The sequence below is a fragment of the Trichechus manatus genome, unplaced genomic scaffold, assembly GCF_000243295.1.
Source record: "Trichechus manatus latirostris isolate Lorelei unplaced genomic scaffold, TriManLat1.0 scaffold00008, whole genome shotgun sequence".
NCBI lineage: Eukaryota > Metazoa > Chordata > Mammalia > Sirenia > Trichechidae > Trichechus > Trichechus manatus.
In genome coordinates this window covers 31,813,609-31,835,778 of record NW_004443944.1, presented here as the reverse complement: position 1 = coordinate 31,835,778, position 22,170 = coordinate 31,813,609, and the positions used below count along the sequence as shown (strand labels likewise).

The following is a 22,170-nucleotide window of genomic DNA, read 5'->3' as shown; positions in this document are numbered from 1 at the left end:
ACTGTTTAATGTGAAACTATTTGTTCTGTAAACCTTTATCTAAAGTACGATAAAAAAATATATATATATATTTTTTAAATCTTCTGTGGGATGGTTAGGATTTTAGGAGGAAGGGACGGGGTTAGGGTTCTCTGGAGGGCGGGTTAGAAGCCCTAGCGACAAGGTTTAGAATCTTTTGGGGACTGGGTTAGGCTCGTTCGGAGGCGGGATTAGAATACATTAGGGGCTGTGTTAGGATATTGGGAGGAGGAGATGGAGGTTAGGTTCTGTGGGGGATGGGTTGAAGTCCTTGGGGGCGGGGTGAGAGTCTTTGACGGCACTGTTAAGGCCTCCGGTGGATGGAGATAAAAATCCTGGATCCTGGGAGGAGTGGACCGAGGTTAGGATCCCAGGGAACGGGTTAGAATTCTTGGGGTGAGGTTACAATTTTCGGGGGAAGGGGTTAGGAGCCTTTGGGGCGGGGTTAACATCGGTGGGGCGGGGCTAAAGGCCGCAGCCGGCCTGATGGCTTTACCGCGTCCGCGATTCCAGCCCCCTTGCTCCGCCCAGCCTCAGAGGCAAGCGGGAGAGGACCGAGCGGTTCAGCGGCAGAAAAGTCCAAGAAGGCCCGCGGCGCCGAAGCCCTCGGAGCGGCGCCCCAGCATCTTTTTCTCGAAAGTCACTCCATTTTCCTCCAGGCTCGGGCTCCCCGGGACCCCGGGGGCTGCTAAGCTGGGGGGGCGCCCGAGCTGCGAGGAGCCGGGCTGCCCGCGAGACGAGGAGCGGGCACCCAGGTGAGTGCAGCGGGCCGGCCTGTGGCGGGGGCGATAGCACTTGGCCGGTGAGCTCAGCCCAGAGTTCTTGGGCGGCGGAGGGAGCCCCGGGTCTTGGTTAGGGCTGGCTGTGGGTGCAGCCAGTCGCAGAGACCCGAGCAGAGCGTGTCGGGGGAGCCGCGGATAGGCGATGGGATGGAGGACCGACGGGGACAGGTGGGTGCCCAGGTGAAGGCGGAACTGCCGTGGCCCAGCCGGGAGCCTGGGATAGCCCAAACGAAGGGCTGAGTGACTTTATGCTCGAGCTGCCACTTCTCTTGCCGTCCAGGTTCCCCTTCTGCAAAAAAAAAAAAAAAAAAAAACGAGAAGGAAGGGATGGGGCTCCCACGAGCAGCCGGGAGGGGAGGGCTCTTACGATTTTCGGTGGGGGTGGATGACAGGTCACAGTGGGCTGGCAGCTGGTCGAAGTCCCCTTCCCCCCCACCCCGCCCCAGGCCGGCGGGGGAAGGGGGCAGCAGGGTGGAGGCGTGACCTATGAGCCCCACCCAGGCGGCGTAGCACCTGGGCCAACTCGCTGCGCTCGCTCTCCCTGCGGGCTTGGCCGGGACCCCCAGAAGGTCTGAGTCAAACCCCAAAACCTCGTGGGCAGACCGCAGGATGTTACTCTGTCACTTTACTCTTGTGAGACCTTAGGCAAGTCGCTTCATTGCTCTGAATCCCAGTTTTCTCATCTGTAAAACAGGGCTATTAATTCCTTCCTCAAAGGCTACAGTAAGCTAGAGTTTGTGAGAAGTTATGTATGTGAGGTTGTTGCCTCTTAAAAAGAGACAGTTTAGTATAGTGGTTAAGGGAAAGGACTTGGGCAGGGGATTTGATCTTTCTGTGCCTGGGTTTCCTGGGAATAAAAATAATAATACTTCCGTCACAGGGTTGTTTAGGGGATTAAATTGAGTTACCATGGGGAAAGCTTTTAGAGACTGCCTGACAGGTATGCATGCTTAATTTAATTATTGCCATAGCTGCGGAGTCCCTGGGTGGTGCGAATGGTTAACAGGCTCTGCTGCTGACAGAAAAGTTGGAGGTTCAAGTCCACCCAGAGGCACCTCAGAAGAAAGGCCTGGCAATCTACTTCAGAGGGGAAAAAAATCAGTCATTGAAAACCCTCCATAGCACAGTTCTTCTGTGACACACATGGGGTTGCCATGAGTTGGACTTGATAGTAACTAGTGGTTGGATTGTCATAGCTGTTAAGGTCTAACCCAGTGGTTCTCCAATTTTAGCGATACATCAGCATCATCTGAAGGGCCTGTTAAAACACAGATTGCTGGGCCCGACCCCCAGAGTTTGTGATTTAGTTGTCTGGGGCAGGGCCCCAGAGAATTTGCAGTCCCAGATGATGATGGTGCTGCTGGTCCGAGGACCACACTTTGAGAACCATTGATCTAACATACGGCTGGCACAGAGAAAGGTCTCAGTAGATACCAGTCCCTTATCTCACACCTTTCTTGTCACTATCCCGTATTGAGGAGTGGGGAATAGAGATTTTTAAAATACAGAAAAGCGAAGAGACTAGTATACTAAATATCCCAGGAACCCACAACCCAGAATTAACAAATGTTAGCATTTGGTCATGCTTACTTCTGAGTTTTTTTTTAAATAAAATTATTAAAAGCAATATAAACTTGAACCCCCCTGCCCATATCCCTCCCAGTCTTGTTTCTCTCCCTCCCAAGTCCACCACTGTCATAAATTACAGTCCTTCTAGTCTATGTTTTTATACATTTACTGCATATATATGTAATGCATCAATAAACAATACACAGAATGATTTTCCTTCTTAAGAGCTACATAAATGTTATCTAACTGTAAGATTCCTCTGCAGTTTCTCCCCCCCCCCCCATTAAGTTGTCAGGATCTATCTATGATGAGAAATAATGGTCTCATTTATTCCTTTTAACTGCAGAGGAGTGTCCAGGTGAGTGACCACCCACACTGTTTCTCATTCTCCTGTTGGTGGACCTTCAGTAGTTCCCAGGTGTCCACTGCGACAAACAATGCTGCAGGGACCATCCTGAGCCTGTGGTGTTGGGCACATATGCAGGTGTTTCTTTTCTTTCTTTCTTTTTTTATTGTGCTTTAGGTGAAAGTTTACGACTCAAGTTAGTTTCTCATTCAAAAATTTATATACATATCATTTTATCGCATTGGTTGCAATCCCCACAACGTGACAGCATGTTCCCTCCTTCCACCCTGGCTTCCCTGTGTCCATTTGTCCAGTTCCTCTCCCTTCCTGCCTTGTCGTCTTGCTTTTGGGCAGGAGTTGCCCATTTGGTCTCATATATTTGATTGAACTAAGAAACATGTTCCTCTCTTGTGTTATTGTTTTATAGGCCTGTCAAATCTTTGTCTGAAAAGTGGGCTTCAAGAGTGGCTTCAGTTCTGAGGGGCCATAGTCTTGGCGGTTCCTGCAGGTGTTTCTTGATGGCAATGCCAAAAGGTTGATGGCTTCCCAAAGGGGCACCTGTCTCCCTCCCCTTTTGGGGGCCTGGAAAGGTCCACCAGGGAGTCTGGGGCAGAAACGAAAGAAGAATCTGACTCTGCTGACCTCCCAGTTCTCACATTCTCACTGCACAAGGCCAGGGATCTTCATCTGCCTTGTTCCCTGTGCCTGGCACTTAGCAGGTGCTCAAAAACTGGAAGCATACCTCTAACCTCAGCCCAACAGGCTGCTGTCTGAGGGCCCTTACCCCAGTGGGTCAGGAGAAGGTTGTCTGCACTCAGAGGACCAGCCAGGGCTTGGACTTTAGTTCTTCTAGAAAGAAAATTTCTCGGAGACACGGACATGTCTGTCTTGTAAACCACTGAGTCTCTAACACCTGACTCATGGTTGTTGTGTGCCATGGAGTCGATTCCAACTCCTAGCGACTCATACTAGGGCCTGAAAATATACTGAATGGACAAATGTAACAAATGTTGAACAACCTCTCCCTTCTCCTGACTTAGATATTTCAGCCCATGGGTGTATTTCAGTTGACCCCACATTGTGATTCTTTTTAGTCAGTTGCTACCATTTAAAATCAAGAGAGTTCATGTAAATCTATGTTCCTGTCTTCTGAAAAATGAGACAAATGGTGGCCCTAGGACTAGAGCCCAGATCTCCTGTGCTCTGCTATTCCCTCATGGCAGTATTGGTGGAGCTAAATAGGGATGCCCCACGGACTGGGCCTGGGCTGTCTAGTTTGTACCGCTCTTGCCTAATGCACTCATATGCATGACCCTCCAGGCCCCTAGAGCCACTTCAGTTTTCAAGCCCAAACTTCCAATAGTGACAAGGCCTCCCTCTTTTATAGAAAAGAATTGTGAGGCACAGAGAGGGTAAGAAACTTTCCCAAAGTCACACAACAAATTAGTGGTACAACCTCTCTGTCTCTTTCTAAATAATCCCCTGCAACACTTTGGTCCCCATCCCATTTCTCCAGTTTTCCCCACCCCAGGACTAGGAGTTTTAACACATTTTTAGAAGTATGGATAATGATGCAAAAGACAACCTTGGTCAAATGTAAAATGTGTCCTTGCTCTTGGCTAGTGGCTATGGCCACCCTCTGCATGGCAGCACTCGGGTTTGCATTCCTAATTCTGCCGTAATGGCACCCACCTGAGCTTCCACAATCACCCTGAAGTCCTTTGGCCCGGGAGACATAAGTGCACCCAAGAGAATAGGAGTCCCACCCTTATCTCTGGGTGAGAAATGAAGAACAGTAGACAGAGCACAGGAGACCTGAATCTGTGTGCCGACTCTGCTTCATGGAAGTTGTGATGCATTGAGCAAATCCCTGTGCTTTCTGAGTCTGGGTTTCCTCATTTGAAAAGTGGGGCTAGAAAAGATGCTACCTCATGATCCATGCAGCACAATTCCTTTTATGTTAAAACACACACATATAAAATAACATTCCATATAGTCTATGGGTATATATGTCTTAGTTCAAGTTGCCACAGAAGCAAACCCTAGACAAGATTTCAAGTGCAAACAGTTTATTTAGGAGCTGATTCCAGAAAACTCTGGCAGGGAAGTGGCAAAGTGAGACAGAGAAGGAAAGGTAACCAATAAAAGCGTGTTACCAAGCAAGTTACCATGGGGGCAACTGAAGCTCAGTCCTGCTGGGCAACTCTAGGAGGCAGTACAGAACACGTCCAGAAGGTGAGAGAATTAGGATATGTGTCCACTCCTTCCATTAGTCATTGGTTGGGGGCTTCTCCTGGGGGGATGACAATCCTCTAACACTTCTGGCCTGCCAAACTCATGGACAGAGCAGGCTTCAATGGCCACAGAGAAATCTTTCAGACCAAGAGATACAGATGCCAGTAGTTGGAAGTCCAGTCAGTTTTCCAAAATGGTAAAGGGTGGAGGGATGGGGTGAGACACCGGCAGCATCTGCTTCAGTTGTATGTAGGTGAATGCAAAGGCAGAGGCCTGGAAGGACACACACCCAATGTTGGCAGAAGTTATAGGGGGTCCCAGTGAGAATGGCCTGTAAAGGGAGTAACCCAAGGGTACCTTAGATTCATCTGTAATGTTTTAATTTTTAACAAGGAGAAGGTACTAATGTTTTGCTTGGGTGATGAAAGGTAATTTTAAAAACAAAACATACACTACAAAAAAATCAAAGAAACTGAGGTCTGGAGCTCTGTCATATATGTATTAATATAATATAAATATAACCATACATATTTATATTAGTTTCTAATATAAGTACATAATATATTTATATGGAATAAAAGGCAGATGCTATATTTGAATAAATATATACAAATATACACATATCTTTGCCTATATGACTATATATACAAATGTATATATATATAACTGTAAAAGGGTCACAAGCATGCGTTACCGTGGCTCTGAGGGCTCTCTTTGTGGAGGACAGGTGTGGGGGCAGCTGACCTTAGAGCATCATGGGAGATTAGAGTGAAAAGTTGCCCCAAGACAAACTGGCTGGCATGTCCTGTCTGAAGGGGACAACCTCCACTCAACTCTGGCCAAGGAAAGATGAGAGCCAGCTCTGTTCTTCTCCAAGCAGAAATGAGCAAACATGGATAGCCCCTCTCAGTTTAAATGCACATTCATCACTATGGTTCAGATGGGGAAACTGTGCCATCCAGGAGGTGAAAGAGGTGAAAGGGGATTTGATTCAATCTTTCAGCAAAAATTTATTGAACACCTACTGTGGCCCAGTTTTAGCGAACTAAACAAAGTCATCCTTACCCTCGTGGGCCTTACATTCCAGTGGGGGACAGACAATAAACAAATCAATATGTAATATATCAGGTGTGTTGGTCCAGGTTCTTTGAGAAGCAGACTCCAAACGCAATTAAAAATGTGAGAAAATTATTAGAGGAAACACCTGTGAGAGAATATGGGGAGGAAACCAGGAGAGGCTGAGAGAGCCATCAGATGCCAAGGCAAGTCTGACCCAGAATGAAAGAGAGAAGGAAGGAAGACAGGGAGAAAGGGAGAGAGGGAAGAAAGAAGAAGGAAAGGTGGAAGCGTCTTAGGCTGTAGTGCAGTTCTAAGGAAAGTTTGGTGAGGCTGTCGGAGAGCCCTTAGGCCAAAGTCACCCATCAAAGGTCCCCAGGCACAGGCCTGCCTCAGTCATTGACTGGGAGCAGCCCATGAGAACAGTGACTTCAAAGCAGAGTAGCTAGGGCCATTGCTCAATTATGCTGTCTGCACTTGGAGATCTGAGAGGCACATCCTCATGGCCACCATAGGCGGTGGTTAGAGTTATGAAAGATAAAGCTAGTAAGGGGCTAGAAAGTGATGGGATTTGGGGATGGCAGTTCCTATCTTAGTCATGGTGATGAGAGACGGCTTCTATGAGAAGATGAGACATGTGAAGAGAGCTGGATGAAGTAAAGGAGACTATCTGAAGAACATTCCAGGAAGCCAGTATGTGCAAAGGCCCTGAGGTAGAAGCTTTGTTAATGAGTTGAGGAATAGCAAGGAGGCTGCTGTGGCTGGAATGGAGTGATCAAGGGAGGGTTGGTAGGGGACAGGTCAGCAAGGTTAGAGGGAGCCCAGATCATGGGCCCTTGCTGGCTGTGAAGAAGACTTTGGCTTTTATTCCAAGTGAGATGGGAGCCCCAGGAGAGTTTCGAGCAGAGGAGGGCCATGATCTAGTTGCATTTTTAAAGGCTCTTATTTGTAAAAGGCAGAATGGAGATTCAAATCCAGATCTGTCTGACTTCAAATCCCATCCTATATTTTTCATACTACCCTGCCCCCTTGCCTAACTTAGAGATAAAGTTATTCCAAGGGGTTCCAATGAAACTCCTCAGGAAATTGGCCCCCATTTGAAGAAGACTTTTCCCCCATCTCCATGGCTGAGCTGTTCCAGAAAGGGAAATTTCCTCTAGCTGGGCAGTCTCAAGCCCTGGGACCTAGATATCTGCTTTTCTGAGCCTCCTGTTTGGGTTCTTCATCCTTCCCCTTCCCCTCCATTTCTCTGACCCCAGTGGAGGATGAGAGTCAGGAGATCTGGGTTCCAGTTCTACCGGCCACTGAGCAGCTGAGGTGCCCTCTCTTTCTCCCATGGGCCTCCATTTCCCCAACTGAAAAACAGGTTCATAATTCTGGTTCTTATGACTTCAACCAAGTATAATGAGGCCTGTAGAGGGTTGAACACAGTATATTCATTCGATGAATGTGTATGGGGGGCCTACAGTGTGCCAGGAACTCGCTAGGCATAGCTGCAGCACCCTCAGCTTCATGGGTCCATATTCCACTCACCCTGACCTACTCTGGTGGGTCTAATACCTAACTTCTCTTACATCAAAACCTGCTGTCAGAGAAGACTTTGCCATTAGCGCTTTACAATTGAGTATGAATTGCAATCCCTTACAAGAATTTCCTTGGCCAAGGGAATCTGTATTCTGAGCCAGAGTCCTGATTGGGGCCAGAAAAGCTTTTTTCTTGGACCTGTGTGATACAAGCAGGAGGTGGAGTTAGACCCTGGGTTTCTTGAGAATATGGGGGAGGGAGGCAAGGAGGGCTGTCGAGGCAGTATTTCTAATGACTGAGCTGGTGCTGGGTGAGATACAGCTTCCTGGTTGATCTTTTTCCTAAGTGGCTTCTGGATTTCCCTGACCACCTTTACCCAAAAAACAAGCCTAATAGTCTCAGGGGGGTGAGCAGAGAGAACCAACATCTATTTAAGCACCTACTCTGCCAGATGAGGGGATAAATGGACAAGGAATAAGAAGAGTTTAATATATGGGGCTTATCACAGGGATATCTGAACCCAAACAGAAGATGCATAACATCTTGACTTGGGGTGCTCACGGTGGGATTTCAGGCAGCAGGAAGCAGGTGGAGAAGACAGCTGGGAGAATCAGAGATTTCTCAGTCTCTCTGAAAGTATCACTCAAGGAGAAAAGGAAGGGCTTCACGTGACCCTCTCTTCCTCAGTGGTGGTGGGAGGAGCCTTACTTTAATGGATAATAAAGCCTTTATATGAATGATGAACTAATGGTGACTTTTAGGCACTGGAGAGGTATTTGTAGGCATCAATCTTCTCAGCACCTATGAAACCAAATTGTATTACAGAGTCACCCAAGCAAAGGGATAAGGCCACCCCAGCCCCAAGCCCTCTTTTGTCCAACTGGATGGAATTTAAGTTCTTGCTCTCTTATCTCTGCAAAGGAGGGATTGGTCTGGAGCAGTGGTTCTTAACCAAGGGTGTGTATCGCGACCATCATCACTGAGCACCAACTATGGGTTAGGTGTTGGGCTAAGCCCTTTAAAGCCTTACCTCGTTTAATTCTTAAGGCAGCCACATGCTGTTAACATTGCTAGTAAACTCACTTCATATATGAGGAAACTGAGGCACAGAAAGTTTTAAGAACATACTTAAGGTCTTAGGACCAGTGAATGGGGAAGCCAGGATTTGAACCCAGATAGTCTTATGCCAGAGCTGTGCAGCCTGAGGAGACAGGTATGAGATGCATCCATTGGTTTTAAAGCTTGGAGAACCTCAGAGATTTCATTTGGCAGGACTCTTTGGAATAAGGGGCAGAAACCCAATTAAAACTGGCTCAAGCAGAAAAGGGAGGTTATTGGAAAGTCCATGGGCCTATCAGCTTTGGGCAGGACTGGATCCAGGAGCTTCAGGTAGGGTTGGATCCAGAAGTTTGTTATTTCTCCATTTCTTGGCTCTGCTGCTCCCACGACCTTTTTCCCTATAGTTCCAACCAAAGGCCCATGATTGGCTCTCACGGGCCAGGATTGAGTCATATGCCAGTCTCTGTTTCTATTACTGCAACTCTAATTGGTCAGAGTTGGTCACAGACCCACCTCTGCAGCCAAGGATTGGAGTCAACTCTACCCTAACCCATGAACTGCGAATGGGGGAGAGAGAGTTCCCAAAGGGAAATTATGGATCTCTGGTCAGAAGAAGGGGGAGCAGACACTGCACAGGGAACACCACAGTTGTCCCCTTCGGAGATCTTCTCATCTAATGTCTCACTTCATATCTAGGGAAACTGAAGCCCAAGAGATGTTGAGGCTTATCTTAGGTCACACAGCAAGCTTGTGGCAGAAGTGGGACCAGAATCCAGGACTCCTCACCCCTGGCCCTTGCAGGCCCCTGCTCGAGCCTAGAAACTCCCAGAAAACTGTCTTCTGCCCAGTCCAAGGGATGCTTGGCAGTGCCCTGGCCTCTCCTATGTGGGTTTGACTCTGAGTACAGGAGGAGTTTCTGGGGCCTCTGCAGCCAGCATGGTGACTGTAGAAAGCAGCCAGGGCAAGCAAGCCTACCTTTCTCATTTCCCTCCCACCCAGCACCCACAGAGGCTAAGGGGATGAAGAGCAGGTTTCAGGTCCCAGGAGTTGGCAGTGACCTGAAAAAGTGTATTTGGCAGGAGTCAGCAGCTCTGAGCTAGTGTGGGGCCAAGTGGGCCACTTCTGCTCTCAGAGCCTGGTTTAGAGCCACGTTAGACAAGAAGCATGTGTACATGGAGGTTTTTTAAGTCTTTCACATCCCTTATCACATGAAACCTCAGACCAAGCCTGAGAAGCAAGTGTCTTCTATTTTCAGGGGAGGAAATGAGGCTCAGAGAGGGGAAGTGACTTGCCCAAAGTCACACAGCCAGTTGGTGGCAGAATCAGGATCCAAACCTGAAAATTATGGCCGCCAATTCAGCCCTCATTTCACTACATTGGTGGGTCTCAAATTTTAGTGTGTGTAAGAATCTCCTGCAGAATTGTTAGAGATTCAGATTCCAGGCCCTCATCCCCAGAAACTCTGGTTCATTCCGTCCAGAGTACGGCCCAAGTTACGCAAGAATCGGTAAGAACCCTTTGGGTGCAAGTGGCAGAAACCCAGTTTGAACTGGCTTAGGCAAAATTGGGAATTTATTTGCTCATTAACTGAAAAATCCTGGGATCAAGAAACTTCAGGCGTAGCTGGATCCAGGTGCTCAAACATGTCTTTAGTAGTCACTTTGTTTCCATTGCTCATCTCTGCTGCCCTCCGTGGCGGCTTCACTGTAAGGCAGCCTCTCCTTTCATGATGTTAAGGTGGCTCCCAAGAGCTCCAGGTTCCTACATCTCAACAACTCTCATAGGAAGGGCCCTTTTCCTAATTTTTCCAACAAAATCCTAGGGCCGACTTTCATTCACTCAGCTAGAATCACATGCCCATATTGGAGCCAATCACTGTAGCCAGAACACTCTGATTGGCCAAGCCTGCATCAAGTTGCCAATCCCTGAAGGCAAGAGTGAGGTTAGTCCTACTAAATCTCATGCACTAAGTGGAGAAAGCTGGTTCCTCAAAGGTAAATTTAGATGCTGTTATCAGAAGAGAGACAGAAGCCGAGCATGCAAGAGCAACAGATGTTCACTATACAAGTGCTTTTCGACTAGAATGTGCACGAATCACCTGGTTACCATGTTAAAGCATGCATTCTGATTTGGGAGATGGAGATTCTGCATTTCTAACAAACTCCTGGATGATACTGATGTTGCTGGTCCTCTGAGTAGCAAGATACTCTTCTGCATTTCTAAACCCACTTCACGTCGCTGTGTTGCAGGGCTTTGCAGGTCGCACCCTGCAGAGAGGCCTTGGGCTATGTAAACCTCTATATCATCCTCCCCCGTGGTTCCCAAACCTGCCTGAACATCAGTGCCATCTGTGCAGCTGTATAAAAATCCAGCTTTCTGGGCCCCACTCCTGACTTACTGAATCATAATTTCCAATGGTGGGAATTAGAGTTTTTTTAAAGTTCTCTAGGACATTCCAGGAGCAGTCAAATCTAGGAACCACTAGTCAACATATTGCAGACTCTGCTGCCAAGTCCTAGTTGGAGAAATTGACCATTGCGCCCTTCAGTGACTTTATACAAGGATCCACACGATAAATTCTCTTCTGAATTTAGTTCCCCAAAATATTTGTTTCTGTTGACAAATTGCTGCGCTTTCTAGGATCTTATGGAAAGATAAGTTTCCATAAAAACCAAACCAAACCTGTTGCTGTCGAGTCAATTCTGACTTATAGCAACTTACAGGCCAGGGTAGAACTGCCCCATAGAGTTTCCAAGGAGCGCCTGGTGGATTCGAGCTGCTGACCTTCTGGTTAGCAGCTATAGCACTTAACCACTACACCACCAAAGTTTCCTTTACCTTGATGATAGTGGAAAGTCAGAGATAAATCTAGTACTCAATGACAGTAGCAGCCACACCCTAGGCTTCTGGTTCAATAATCTTTCCTTTCTAAATGGTGTAGAGCAACCCTTTTCGAGTCACAAATTGCTTTGCGTATGGCTGAATATCATGAACTTTCTGCATATCTCTTTGGAAGTCAGTTCTTCTTTGGAATATTCTTGACTTTTCCCAAATCTTTACTTACCCAAATTCTCCCTGTTTTTTAAAACTCAACTCACTATCCTGCTGCACAATTATTACTATAAACAGGGTGCTTTTTCTACAAACATACTAACATATGCATATACACATGTATTCATTTTTTAAATGGTTTGGTATTATACATGTTTTGTCATTTGCTTTTTTTCACTCAGTAAGTATCTTAGCAATTTTTCCATGGTCCTGTGTATCTTTGCCACTCCCTAAAAACTTCTTTGTATGTGACTTTGGAATGTAATTCTGTATGTCCAGTCTTCACTTCTCAACTCGTCTGTGGGTTCCTGGAGCAAGAACCATGTCATACACTGTTATTTTCCAGTGCATAGAACATGGCGCTCTGGGTGTGTATTCATTCATTAAATGCGTATTACGCTCCTGCTGTACGCCAGGCAAGCACTGAGCTAAGTACTGAGGGACGTAGACATAAACAAGACCCAGACACAGCTCGGTCTGCTGCATGATGGAAACATTCTATATCTGCACTGTCTGTAACGGTGGTCTGAACCACATACAGCTGTGAGCACCTGGATATGGTGAGTACCAATTGAGATGTGCTGTAAGTGTAAAATACACCTGGGCTTTGAAGACTTACTACAAAAAATAAGGAGAATGAAAAGTATCTCATTAATAATTTTTATATTTACTACATGTTAAAATGATACTTTTAAAAAGTTTTATTGTGGTGAAATATATGTAGCATAGCATTTGCAATTTAACCACTTTTATGCATACAATTCAGTGACATTAATTCCATTCACCATGTTGTGTAACCGTCACCGTTATGATGGTTTCTACCATTTCCAAGTTTTTTCCTCACCCTTAACTCAGCATCCTTTAAGCAGTAACTCCCCATTTTCCTCTCCTAGTCCCCCTGGTAACCACTAATAAACTTTGGTCTCTATGCCTTTGCCTATTCTAGATATTTCATGTAAATGGAATTGTACAATATTTGTCCTCTTGTGCCTGACTTATTTCACCCAGCATTAAGTTTTCAAGGCTCATGCATGTCATAGCATGTATCAGAACTTCGTTTCTCTTTATCATTGAATAATATTCCATTGTGTGGACATACCACATTTTCTTTATCCATTCATCTGTTGATGAACACTTGGGTTGTTTCCACATTTTGGCTGTTGTGAATAATGCTGCAGTGAACACTGGTGTACAAGTATCTGTTGGAGTACCTGCTTTCAATTCTTTTGGGTATATACCTCGGAGTGGTCATGTGAGAATTCTGTTAGACTTTCTGAGGAACCACCACACTGTTTTCCTGATATTTTTTATATATTGGGTAAAATAAAGTATATTTTAAAATTAATTTCGCTTTTTTTTTTTTAACTTTTAAAAATGTTGCTGCTAGAAAACCTTAAATTATACACATGGCTCTTGTCTAGTGGACCTGAGAACGGGCATTTCTGATTCCTATTCTACATCAGAAAGTGGTCATGGCGTCTCTTGGTTCAGGGGGACAGTGATATTTTATACAAATTTATTCCTGCCAGTATATTCCTTTTTTAATATTATTATCGTAAAAATAGACATAGCAAAACATACACCATCTCAATATATATTACTTTTTAGAATCACACGTTACTGGGCAAAAAATTGAACTAATAGGAATTCCCTGTGACTTCTCCAGTGTTGCCACGTCACTAAGCTTGCCGCGCCAGACAGAGGAATTGCAAACCATGTTTGGGTTATGCAACAGGGCAGACAAGACAGTGCCACATTTGCTGGTAACGGAAATGGTTACAATTAACTTTTTCTTTTTATTGTTGTACTTTAACTGAAACTTTACAACTCAAGTTAGCCTCTCGTACAAAAATTTATACATACATTGTTTTGTAACCCTAGTTGCTCTCCCTGTACTGTGATAGCACACTGTTCCTTTCCACCCCGGATTTCCTGAGTCCATTCAACCAGCTCCTGACCCTCTCTGCCCTCTCATCTCACCTCTGGACAGAAGCTGCCCATTTAGTCTCATGTATCTTCTTGAGCTAAGAAGGACACTCTTCGCAAGTATCATTCTATGTCGCATAGTCCACTCTAATCTTTGTCTGAAGAGTTGGCCTTGGGAATGGTTTTAGACAATTAACATTTCTGTAACACTTACATTTATCAATGTAAATGTAACCACTCACAATCAGAGTGGTAGAACCCTACTACCCCTTCTCAGGAGTGGCTTTGGATTGTGGATGAATGCAAGGCCTCCAATTCCAACTCTTGGAGTCCCCATGTGTGTTAGAGTAGGATGTGCTCTGTAGGGTTTTCAATGATGATTTTTCAGAAGCAGATCGCCAGGTCTGTCTTCCGAGGTGCCTCTGGATGGGTTTGAACTGTCAACCTTTGGTCTAGTAGTTGAGCACTTAACTATTAGTGCTATCCAAGGACTCCTTGAACATGTAAAGTGCCTGATATACTGTTGTTGTGTGCTGATGAGTGGATTCCGATTTATAGTGACCCTATATGACAGAGTGACACCCTGGTGGTACAGTGGTTAAGCGTTTGGCTGCTAACTGAAAGGTTGGCCGTTCGAATCTACCAGCTGCTCCTTGGAAACCCTGTGGGGCAGTTCTACTCTGCCTATAGGGTTGCTATGAGTTGGAATCCATTCGACGGCAATGGTGTTTTTTTGTTTGTTTGTTTGTTTTTATACGACAGAGTAGAACTGCCCCATAGGGTTTCCAAGGCTGTGATCTTTACAGGAACAGATTGCCACATCTTTCTCGTGCAGAATGGCTGGTGTGTTCAAACCTCAATCTTTTAGTTAGCAGCTGAGCACTTAACCATTGCACCGCCAGAGCTCCTTGCCTGATATACTAGGTGTTCTATACCCATGGGATTGGGAACTTTGAGGCTCACAGCTGCCAGACACTGGTGGTCCGGAGAGGTGGAGGGACCTGCCCTACATCACACAGTGGTACTCTTCCCAGAACACCCTTATATTGATCAAATAGATGAACTGTGATATAGTTTTGTCATATGAAACCACACAATATGTTATTTTATTTCTCAGAACTGTAATAATACATAGTTATCACAAATCAAAGAGAGTTGTTGGTTTCAGTTTTAAATTCATATACAATATATTATAAAGAAGTGATTAATTGTGATAATTTTTCAAATTCATGATACAGCACTCCAGGAATCTGAATCGGTTCCTGACTTATTTACAAAAGGCAAATGAAGCAGAAACCGCTCAAGTCCGTAGGTGGTAAATCATTCCCAATTCCCACCAGGGAGAGACAAAAACATCCTTGTAAAAGGAATGTTTAATTTTTTAGAAGTAACTCCTCCAAGCCTAGGAATTTGGGTGTTTTTTGTTTTGTTTTTAAACAACAAACACGTGTTTATTTTAACAAGATAAGTATAACTGAGTTCTACCTGCTGTAGAAGAAAATTATAATTGTGCATAGATGAGGAAAGCAATCACTTCCTTGTGTGGCTGCTCACAGCCTGCCTCCACAGAAAATACGTGTGTGCATTTTGAGAAAAATGAAATATTTCTGCCACTTGTGGAATTAAGTGTTGGTTCTTATCAGGTAGAGATCTTTTTTTAATGACCCTAAATTTAATTAATCCACAAGCAAAGTCTGTCAACTCTACCTCCAAATTGTCCATCCCCTTCTTATCTCCTCTGCAGCCACGCCAGGCCGGGCTGCCATCAGTTTATGCCTGGGCAACTGTGGGGCCTCCTCCCTGGGCCCCCTGCGTCCACGCCTGCTCCCCACAGTCCACGCTCCTCCCAGCAGCCAGCGGAATGATTTAGAACACAAATTGAATCCCACCATTCTCCTGCCTAAAGCTGTGTGTGGTTTCCCATCATCCTTAGACTCAAATCCAAATTCCTCACTGACCCTACCAGAGGGAGCAGCCTAACTTCTCCCCTAACCATACTGGCCTCTCCACGGCCACACTGGCTTCCTTTCAGTGCCTGAATAACTCCAAGCACGTTCCAGCCTCAGGGCTTTTGTTCGTGCTGTTCCCTCTGCCTGGAACACACTTCTTCAGAGGTCATACGACTGGTTCCTTGGTGTCACTCATGCCACAGGTCCATGTCACCTACTCAGAGAGACCTCCCCAACTGCCCTGTCTGAAGGAGCCCTGCACAGTTGTTCCCTATCACATCCCCTCTTTCAATGTCCTCCTGCATTTCACTAACTAAAGTTATGTCTTATTTATTTGTTTACCTGACCACTTGCCGTTGAGTTGATTCTGACTCATGGCAACTCCATGTGTGTCAAGGTAGAACTTGTTCATAGGGTTTTCTTTTTTCTGCAGGTTTTTCTTTTTCTTCTTTTTAAATCAACCAGTCTGGCAACACCGCATTCATATTCCCACAAAAAAACAGTTGGCTGTAGAGTGAGTGGGACTCACGACAACCCTGTATGCCATAGGGTTTTCAATAGCTGATTTTTCAGAAGCAGACCTCCAGGCTGTTCTTCTGAGGTGTCCAACCCACTGACTAGCAGCCTAGTACCATTTACACCACCCAGGGTCTCCCATATCCCATACTGCCGTATATATTAAAGGGCTGAATCTGAGGGGAGACTTCCTGACAAAAACAGTGCAAGCACTATCTAATTCGCCACAGTCTTTACCATTCCCCTGACACAGGCTAATTTTGGTTGCTAATTATCATTTCCATAGGGTTTTCAATGGCTGATTTTTCAAAAGTAAATTGCCAGGCCTTTCTTACAAGGTGCCTCTGGGAGGACTCAAACCACTAACTTTTCAGTTAGCAGCCAAGTGCCACCCAGGCACTCACGGTTTAGAACAGTGTTTAATGTTTGCTGAGTGAACGAATGAACGAATAACCAAAAAATCCATGAGAGAAAAAAAAGAAAAAGAAAAAAGTCATAAAGGAACTCTTAAGCCAATATAAAATGACACCAGGAATATGCTGTTTTGACTATTATTTAGCTAGATTGTTCAATCCACATGATAGAACCTCACTTTGTCATTTACTGTAAAATGCTAATTTATTATGTGATAATAATTGTAGTTTCACTTTACAGACTGCTCTGAGCCTGACGCTGTGCTGAGTATTTCTCCCCCAGTGTGCTTTTTCATTTCATCACCCAACACCGCGTGTGTGTATTATTATTGCCCCCATTTTAGTTTTGAGGAACTGAGACCGGGTGTGGGGGGGTAATAAAGGACATGCTGTACAGTGGAGGGGCCAAATGTCAGCTCAGGCATTCTGGCTGAGAGCCAGCAGCCCACTACCCACTCTGCCCCACAGCTCAACTTGTTGAATTTCTATTATCCTCTTGACTTATTTTCTTAATGAACTCCCCATCACACTAGGCCTTGGTACTCATGACCATGGCATCTTGCCAGCTCTGTGCTGGGGGCTTTGCAGATGTGGATATGGGGAAGCCTGGAGGTGGCAAGGGCACGGCGAGTTCTGTGTGGCTAGGGTGGGGATGAGTGGGGCTGGCTGGGGTGGGGGGAGTTAAGGCTAGGCAGGCGAGTGGGAGCCAGCCTGGGGTAGGGGGCCTGGAATGCTAACATCAGAGGACTCACCTGTGTGGGGCTTACCTCCCTTCTCTCTGCTGCAGAATGGGGTGCATGAAGTCCAAGTTCCTCGGGCAAGGAGGCAAGGTCTTGAAAACTGAGCCCAGTTCCACCCTGCAGAGCCCCACGTACGTGCCGGATCCCACATCGTCGGGCAAGCGGGTGAGTGGGGGACAAGGGATAGTGGGCCCAGTGTACCAGTGGCTACCCCAACACTGCCCCAACATTGCCCTAATAGCCTACTGTGCCCTGAGGGTGAGCAGGGTGTGTTGGGGGTGAAACAGCTGCCCAGCTACCCGCAGTGCCCTAACTCTCCATGACACAGCCGCACTGAGCACTGAGCACTGAGCGTCTGGGGCCAGGAAGGCACTTCTCTTTGTCCTGCAGTCCAGACCTTGGCCAATCAGCCTGGGCTCCACTGACCAGGTCTGAGTGAGCATCGTAGTACATGGTATCAGCAGTAGTGGTGGAATAAGTTTCACGGTGATACCTGCAGTAACAATTGTAGTAATAATAGTAACAGAAATAATGGAGTATAAGAGCAATACTAGCAACAGGAACAATAGAAAGAGTAGTAAATAAGAGAAGTAGTAATACTAGTAGAGGTATTTACTTACTTATTTTATGCTTATACAGAGCTTTGTATGAACCAAGTACTGTCTTAAGCATGTTACAATTATCAATTCCTCTAATCCTCACAATAACCCTAGTATAAGTAACAATTTTTATTATACCCATTTTACAGATGAAGAACAGAGAGGTTAAATAACTTTCCTCAGGCTACATGGTTAGTAAGTGGTGGAACCAGGATTCAAGCTCAGGCAGTACAGGTTCCAAAGTACCAGTGCCAGGAGCAAGAGTAACAGAGGCAGAAACCAAATACTAACATTAGGCACGGTGGTAGTGGTGGTAATAGTAGCGTTGGAAATAGTAGTGGTAGCCGTCACAGTAGCAACACTAGTAATGATAGCTGTAATGGCGATAGTAATGAGAGCAGTAACAATAGTAATAGTGGTGGTAACAATAATAACCTGTAAAAAAAAAAAAACCCGTTGCTGTTTAGTCAATTCCGACTCCTAGCGACCCTATAGGTCAGAGTAGACCTGACCAATAGAATTTCCAAGGAGCAGCTGGTGGATCCAAACTGCTGACTTTTTGGTTAGCAGCCAAGCTCTTAACCACTGCGCCACAAGGGCTCCAACAATAATAACAGTACTGGTAATAGTAATGGTGATGACAGTACTAATAACAGCAGTAATAGTTGCAATAATTGTTACTGTTCTTTGGACACCTACTATATTCCAGGCACTGGAGGGAGGTGTTCTGTATCATTAATTCTCACCAAAAACCATGAGGCAGGAGTTATCCCACTTTACAGTGAGGGTACCTAAGGCTCAGAGAGGTTAAATGGCTCCCTGGGGTTACACAACTGGGAAGCAGTAGAGCCAGGTCTTCTAACCCCAGAGCTGGGGCTGTTTCTCTTCTGTGGCCCTTTAGTCCATTTCTTTCCCTGAGGGTATCTAGGGGAGTGCAGCCTCTGCTTGCTGCCTCCATATGGGGGCTCACTCCTTCCCAGGGTGGCCCCTTCCCCATCAGGATGTGCTATCCTTTAGAAAGTTCGTCCTTGTATTGAAAGGAGGCCTGTTATCTATAACCCCTATTCCTTTATCCCAAACCTACCTCTTATCCCACTCCAAACACATCCACACCCTTTGCCCAGTAACAGCCAACCCACCCCACCTTCCAATCATTTCTCACTGGACATGGGTTCCTGGCTTTTCCATCCTGCTTTCCCTTTTCCAGCCATAATGCCTAGAACAGGACTAATTTTGGAAATAGGAGTGTAAGTAGGAAAGTCACCTCCCTCCCTCTGACAATCAACCTCTATTAAAGCAGCCTCAGCTTCTCACGCTGGTGACGTCCTGAGCTGACTACACACTATACACCTAAATCACTTCCAGGTCTGCTCCTCTCCTCACTGGCATGGCCCTGGGCCCTTTCTGTGGTGAGGGCTCAAGGTTCTTAGGTTCTCTGAGGCCGTCTGGCCTGTTGCCAACAGGTGGCAGAGGGTTTTCTCCCACCAGTTTTTGGTTGTCCTAGCTAAGGGTCAGATTTAAGGGATGCTGTCATCAGCTACTTATTGTTCCCCTCCTGCAGGATGTTAGTTGAGCAGTAAATTAGTAGGCGTTCCCCAGAGAAAGGGTTCTGAGGTCAAATCAGTTTGGGAAACCCTGGGCCAAACGGGCTCCTTCACTGCGGGACTCGTCGGAACGTTTGCGAATCTTTGCAATGAGTTGTATGAATCTCCCAAAGAAGGGTGTCCTCCTCAGTGTTTCAAAACTTGTTTCTTTAAATTGATGGTTAATTGTGAGCATGATACACGATACATTCTCCTTGAAAATAAAAACATAAATTACAGATAAAACTGCAGTTTCTACTGACTAGCACCTCCTAACCCGTTCCCTTCCCTAGAGGTGTCAACTGCTGTTAGGTTGGTATGGACCCTCGCAAACCCTTTTTCATGAATTTTTATGAACTTCAATGAATTTTCATAACATATATAGTGTGTGTCTACAGAAAATATTTAGAATGTGTGTGTTACATAAATGTATTGATCATTCTGCAAAACTAGCTTTTTTCACGTAACAATCTATCTTTGAGGTCTGCTTGTGTCAGTAGTGAAGCCCAGCCCCCCTGTCATAAGGGCTCCTTAGAGCACTACGGTTCAGGTGCCAGGTCCGCTTTGCATGGACACTTAGGTTGCTTCACATACATTACGGAACCTTTATTCACGGGACACGTTGATGCACCTACGGTTTCTTCAAACACATCTTGGAAAACACTGATCTGGACAAACCCCCTCACTGCCAAAGGGAAGGGACAGGTCAGCATCCCCCAGAATGTCCAAGGCAGAGGGCAGAGCCCACAACTCAAGAGGCCTGGATTCTTGTGCCGGGTCTACCCCAACGCACTGTATGACCTTTGGCACGTCCCCAGCCACCTGTGGGCCTCCTCTCATGACATGCAGGGCTGGGACAAGATGCTCTCAGTTATCCTTTTCAACATAAATCTTCCGTGGCTTCCTACACACTCCCAGGTTCATTCCTCCTGTTTCTTCCCCACAGGGGTTTAACAGCAACAGCAAACCGCCAGCGTCCTCAGAGGGTAAGTATCTGACAGACACATGCAGAAGAGTCATGAATTATGCAGAAGGTTAGATTCTTAGTCTGAGCTTGAGGCAAAAATCCTGAACAGTCAAAACCACCCTTGAAAATCCCCTAAATTGCCCCTGAAGTATTTCATATAGACTTTTGTGTTTCTGTAACACTGTTAGTAACATGAACAAAACACTGTTAGCTTAAATTCTAGAATCACACCCAGCATGACAGGTTGCTTACTTACATCATGAGACAGACACCTCAGTGGGTCCAGGGCTGGGTGCCAGGTGCTGGGATGGGGAACACCCAGGACTGTGCATGTGGCAGGGACACCCTCCCATGTGCCTCCCTTTCCAGCAGTTTCTGAGGACGTCGTCGTGATCGCCCTGTATGATTATGAGGCCATTCACTGCGAAGACCTCAGCTTCCAGAAGGGGGACCAGATGGTGGTCCTGGAAGAGTGAGTTCCCCTCCCCCATCCCTCAAGACATGTCCACCTCCACAGTCGATTATATTCTCTTTTGTCCTTTGACTAAAGAACCTGATAGACTGTCGTATACTAGGGTGTAAATGACTGACAAGAACATGGTCATACTAAAGGAGTTAGGGTTTTCTATCAACATGGATGAAAGCCATAATGAATGGGGTTGTGTACTGATTGTGCACACCCAGGCAGAGATGAACAAGTGAAAGCATTTTCTCAAAGAAGCCTTCCTAGGGCTCCTGTGATCAAGTTATAGGCTTACCTATGGATCACGCTCTACTGAGGTGACTTTGCATTCAGAAATCCTTGGATCACTGAGTTTGCCACCTTCAACCTTCTTATAGTCTTCACCACAAGTGGGTGCAGTGTCCGGGATGTGCTGGGGCTGGAGCACAGGAGTGGTCATGCTTGGTCAGACTCCCGAGCCCACTCGCTGTGACTCTGGGCCCCGGCTGAACCAGTGTGAGTCTCCCACAGGCAATGGGCCCTGCCTTGGGTTTGACTAGTAAGGCCAAGGTCATAAGTCATGGGAAGAGGAGTAGGGCCACAGGCCCAGGACTGTGAGCTTTGATTCCAGACCCTTAGATGCACAGTGGGGACTGTTGTAAAGATCCCTGCCCTAATCCTGGGGTACCCACTAGAGGCCAGGACAGTCATGGCCCAGCCTCTCACCCTGCTGGCTTGCTGGGGGGTGGGGGTTATTCTGGGCCAAGGCTGGGAGGCCCAAAAGGAACAGAGAGATGGTTCTTCTGCCCCCTGACCTCTTCACTCCCTTCTGTCCCTCAGGTCTGGGGAATGGTGGAGGGCTCGATCCCTGGCCACCCAGAAAGAAGGCTATATCCCGAGCAACTATGTCGCCCATGTTAACTCTTTGGAGACAGAAGAGTAAGTATTCATTGTCCCACCTTCCAGAAGGAAGCATGAGCAAAGCTGGTCTTGTTCTTACCCCAGGGCCTTTGCATTCACTGTCTTCTCTGCCTGGCACAGTCTTCCTAGGGCTCTGCCTGGCTGGCTCTATCTCGTCCTTCAGGTCTCAGACAGGCCTTCCCTGACCACCCTGTCTAAAGTGGGTCCCCTCTGTCATTCTCCCCTGTGGAACCCTGTCTTATTCTCTCTGAATACTTCTCACTAGTGAAGATTACCTTATTTATCTAGTTGTTCACACATGTATTGCCTGCATCCCTGCTAGACTGTGAGCTCATGAGGGCAGGGGCCTTGCCTGTCTGCTGCTGCATCCTCGGCACAGGCCTAGCATGCAGTAGGTGGTCTATAAATACTTGTTGAATGAAGCACATGGTTGTACTGAGGAGAGTCTTCTGAGAAGTGAGCCAGCCCACACCT

The 22,170-nt window shown here is 46.3% G+C and overlaps 1 protein-coding gene across 4 annotated transcripts in view; it reads left to right on the top strand.

Annotated features, from left to right (window-relative positions):
• The first annotated feature begins 558 nt into the window (after positions 1–558).
• The window catches only part of HCK (HCK proto-oncogene, Src family tyrosine kinase), a 43,072-nt gene continuing 21,460 nt past the window's right edge, over positions 559–22,170 (top strand). The window contains exons 1-6 of one of the 4 annotated variants that reach the window (XM_023725391.1): positions 638–773; positions 16,686–16,760; positions 17,232–17,349; positions 20,313–20,352; positions 20,706–20,805; positions 21,616–21,714. In XM_023725391.1, the coding sequence (XP_023581159.1) occupies positions 17,233–17,349; positions 20,313–20,352; positions 20,706–20,805; positions 21,616–21,714 (356 nt within the window). In that variant the 5' untranslated portion in view covers positions 638–773; positions 16,686–16,760; position 17,232. Of the gene's footprint in view, positions 774–16,685; positions 16,761–17,231; positions 17,350–20,312; positions 20,353–20,702; positions 20,806–21,615; positions 21,715–22,170 lie in introns of all 4 variants that reach the window. The other 3 variants (XM_023725394.1, XM_023725398.1, XM_023725402.1) reach the window with 3 other exon arrangements.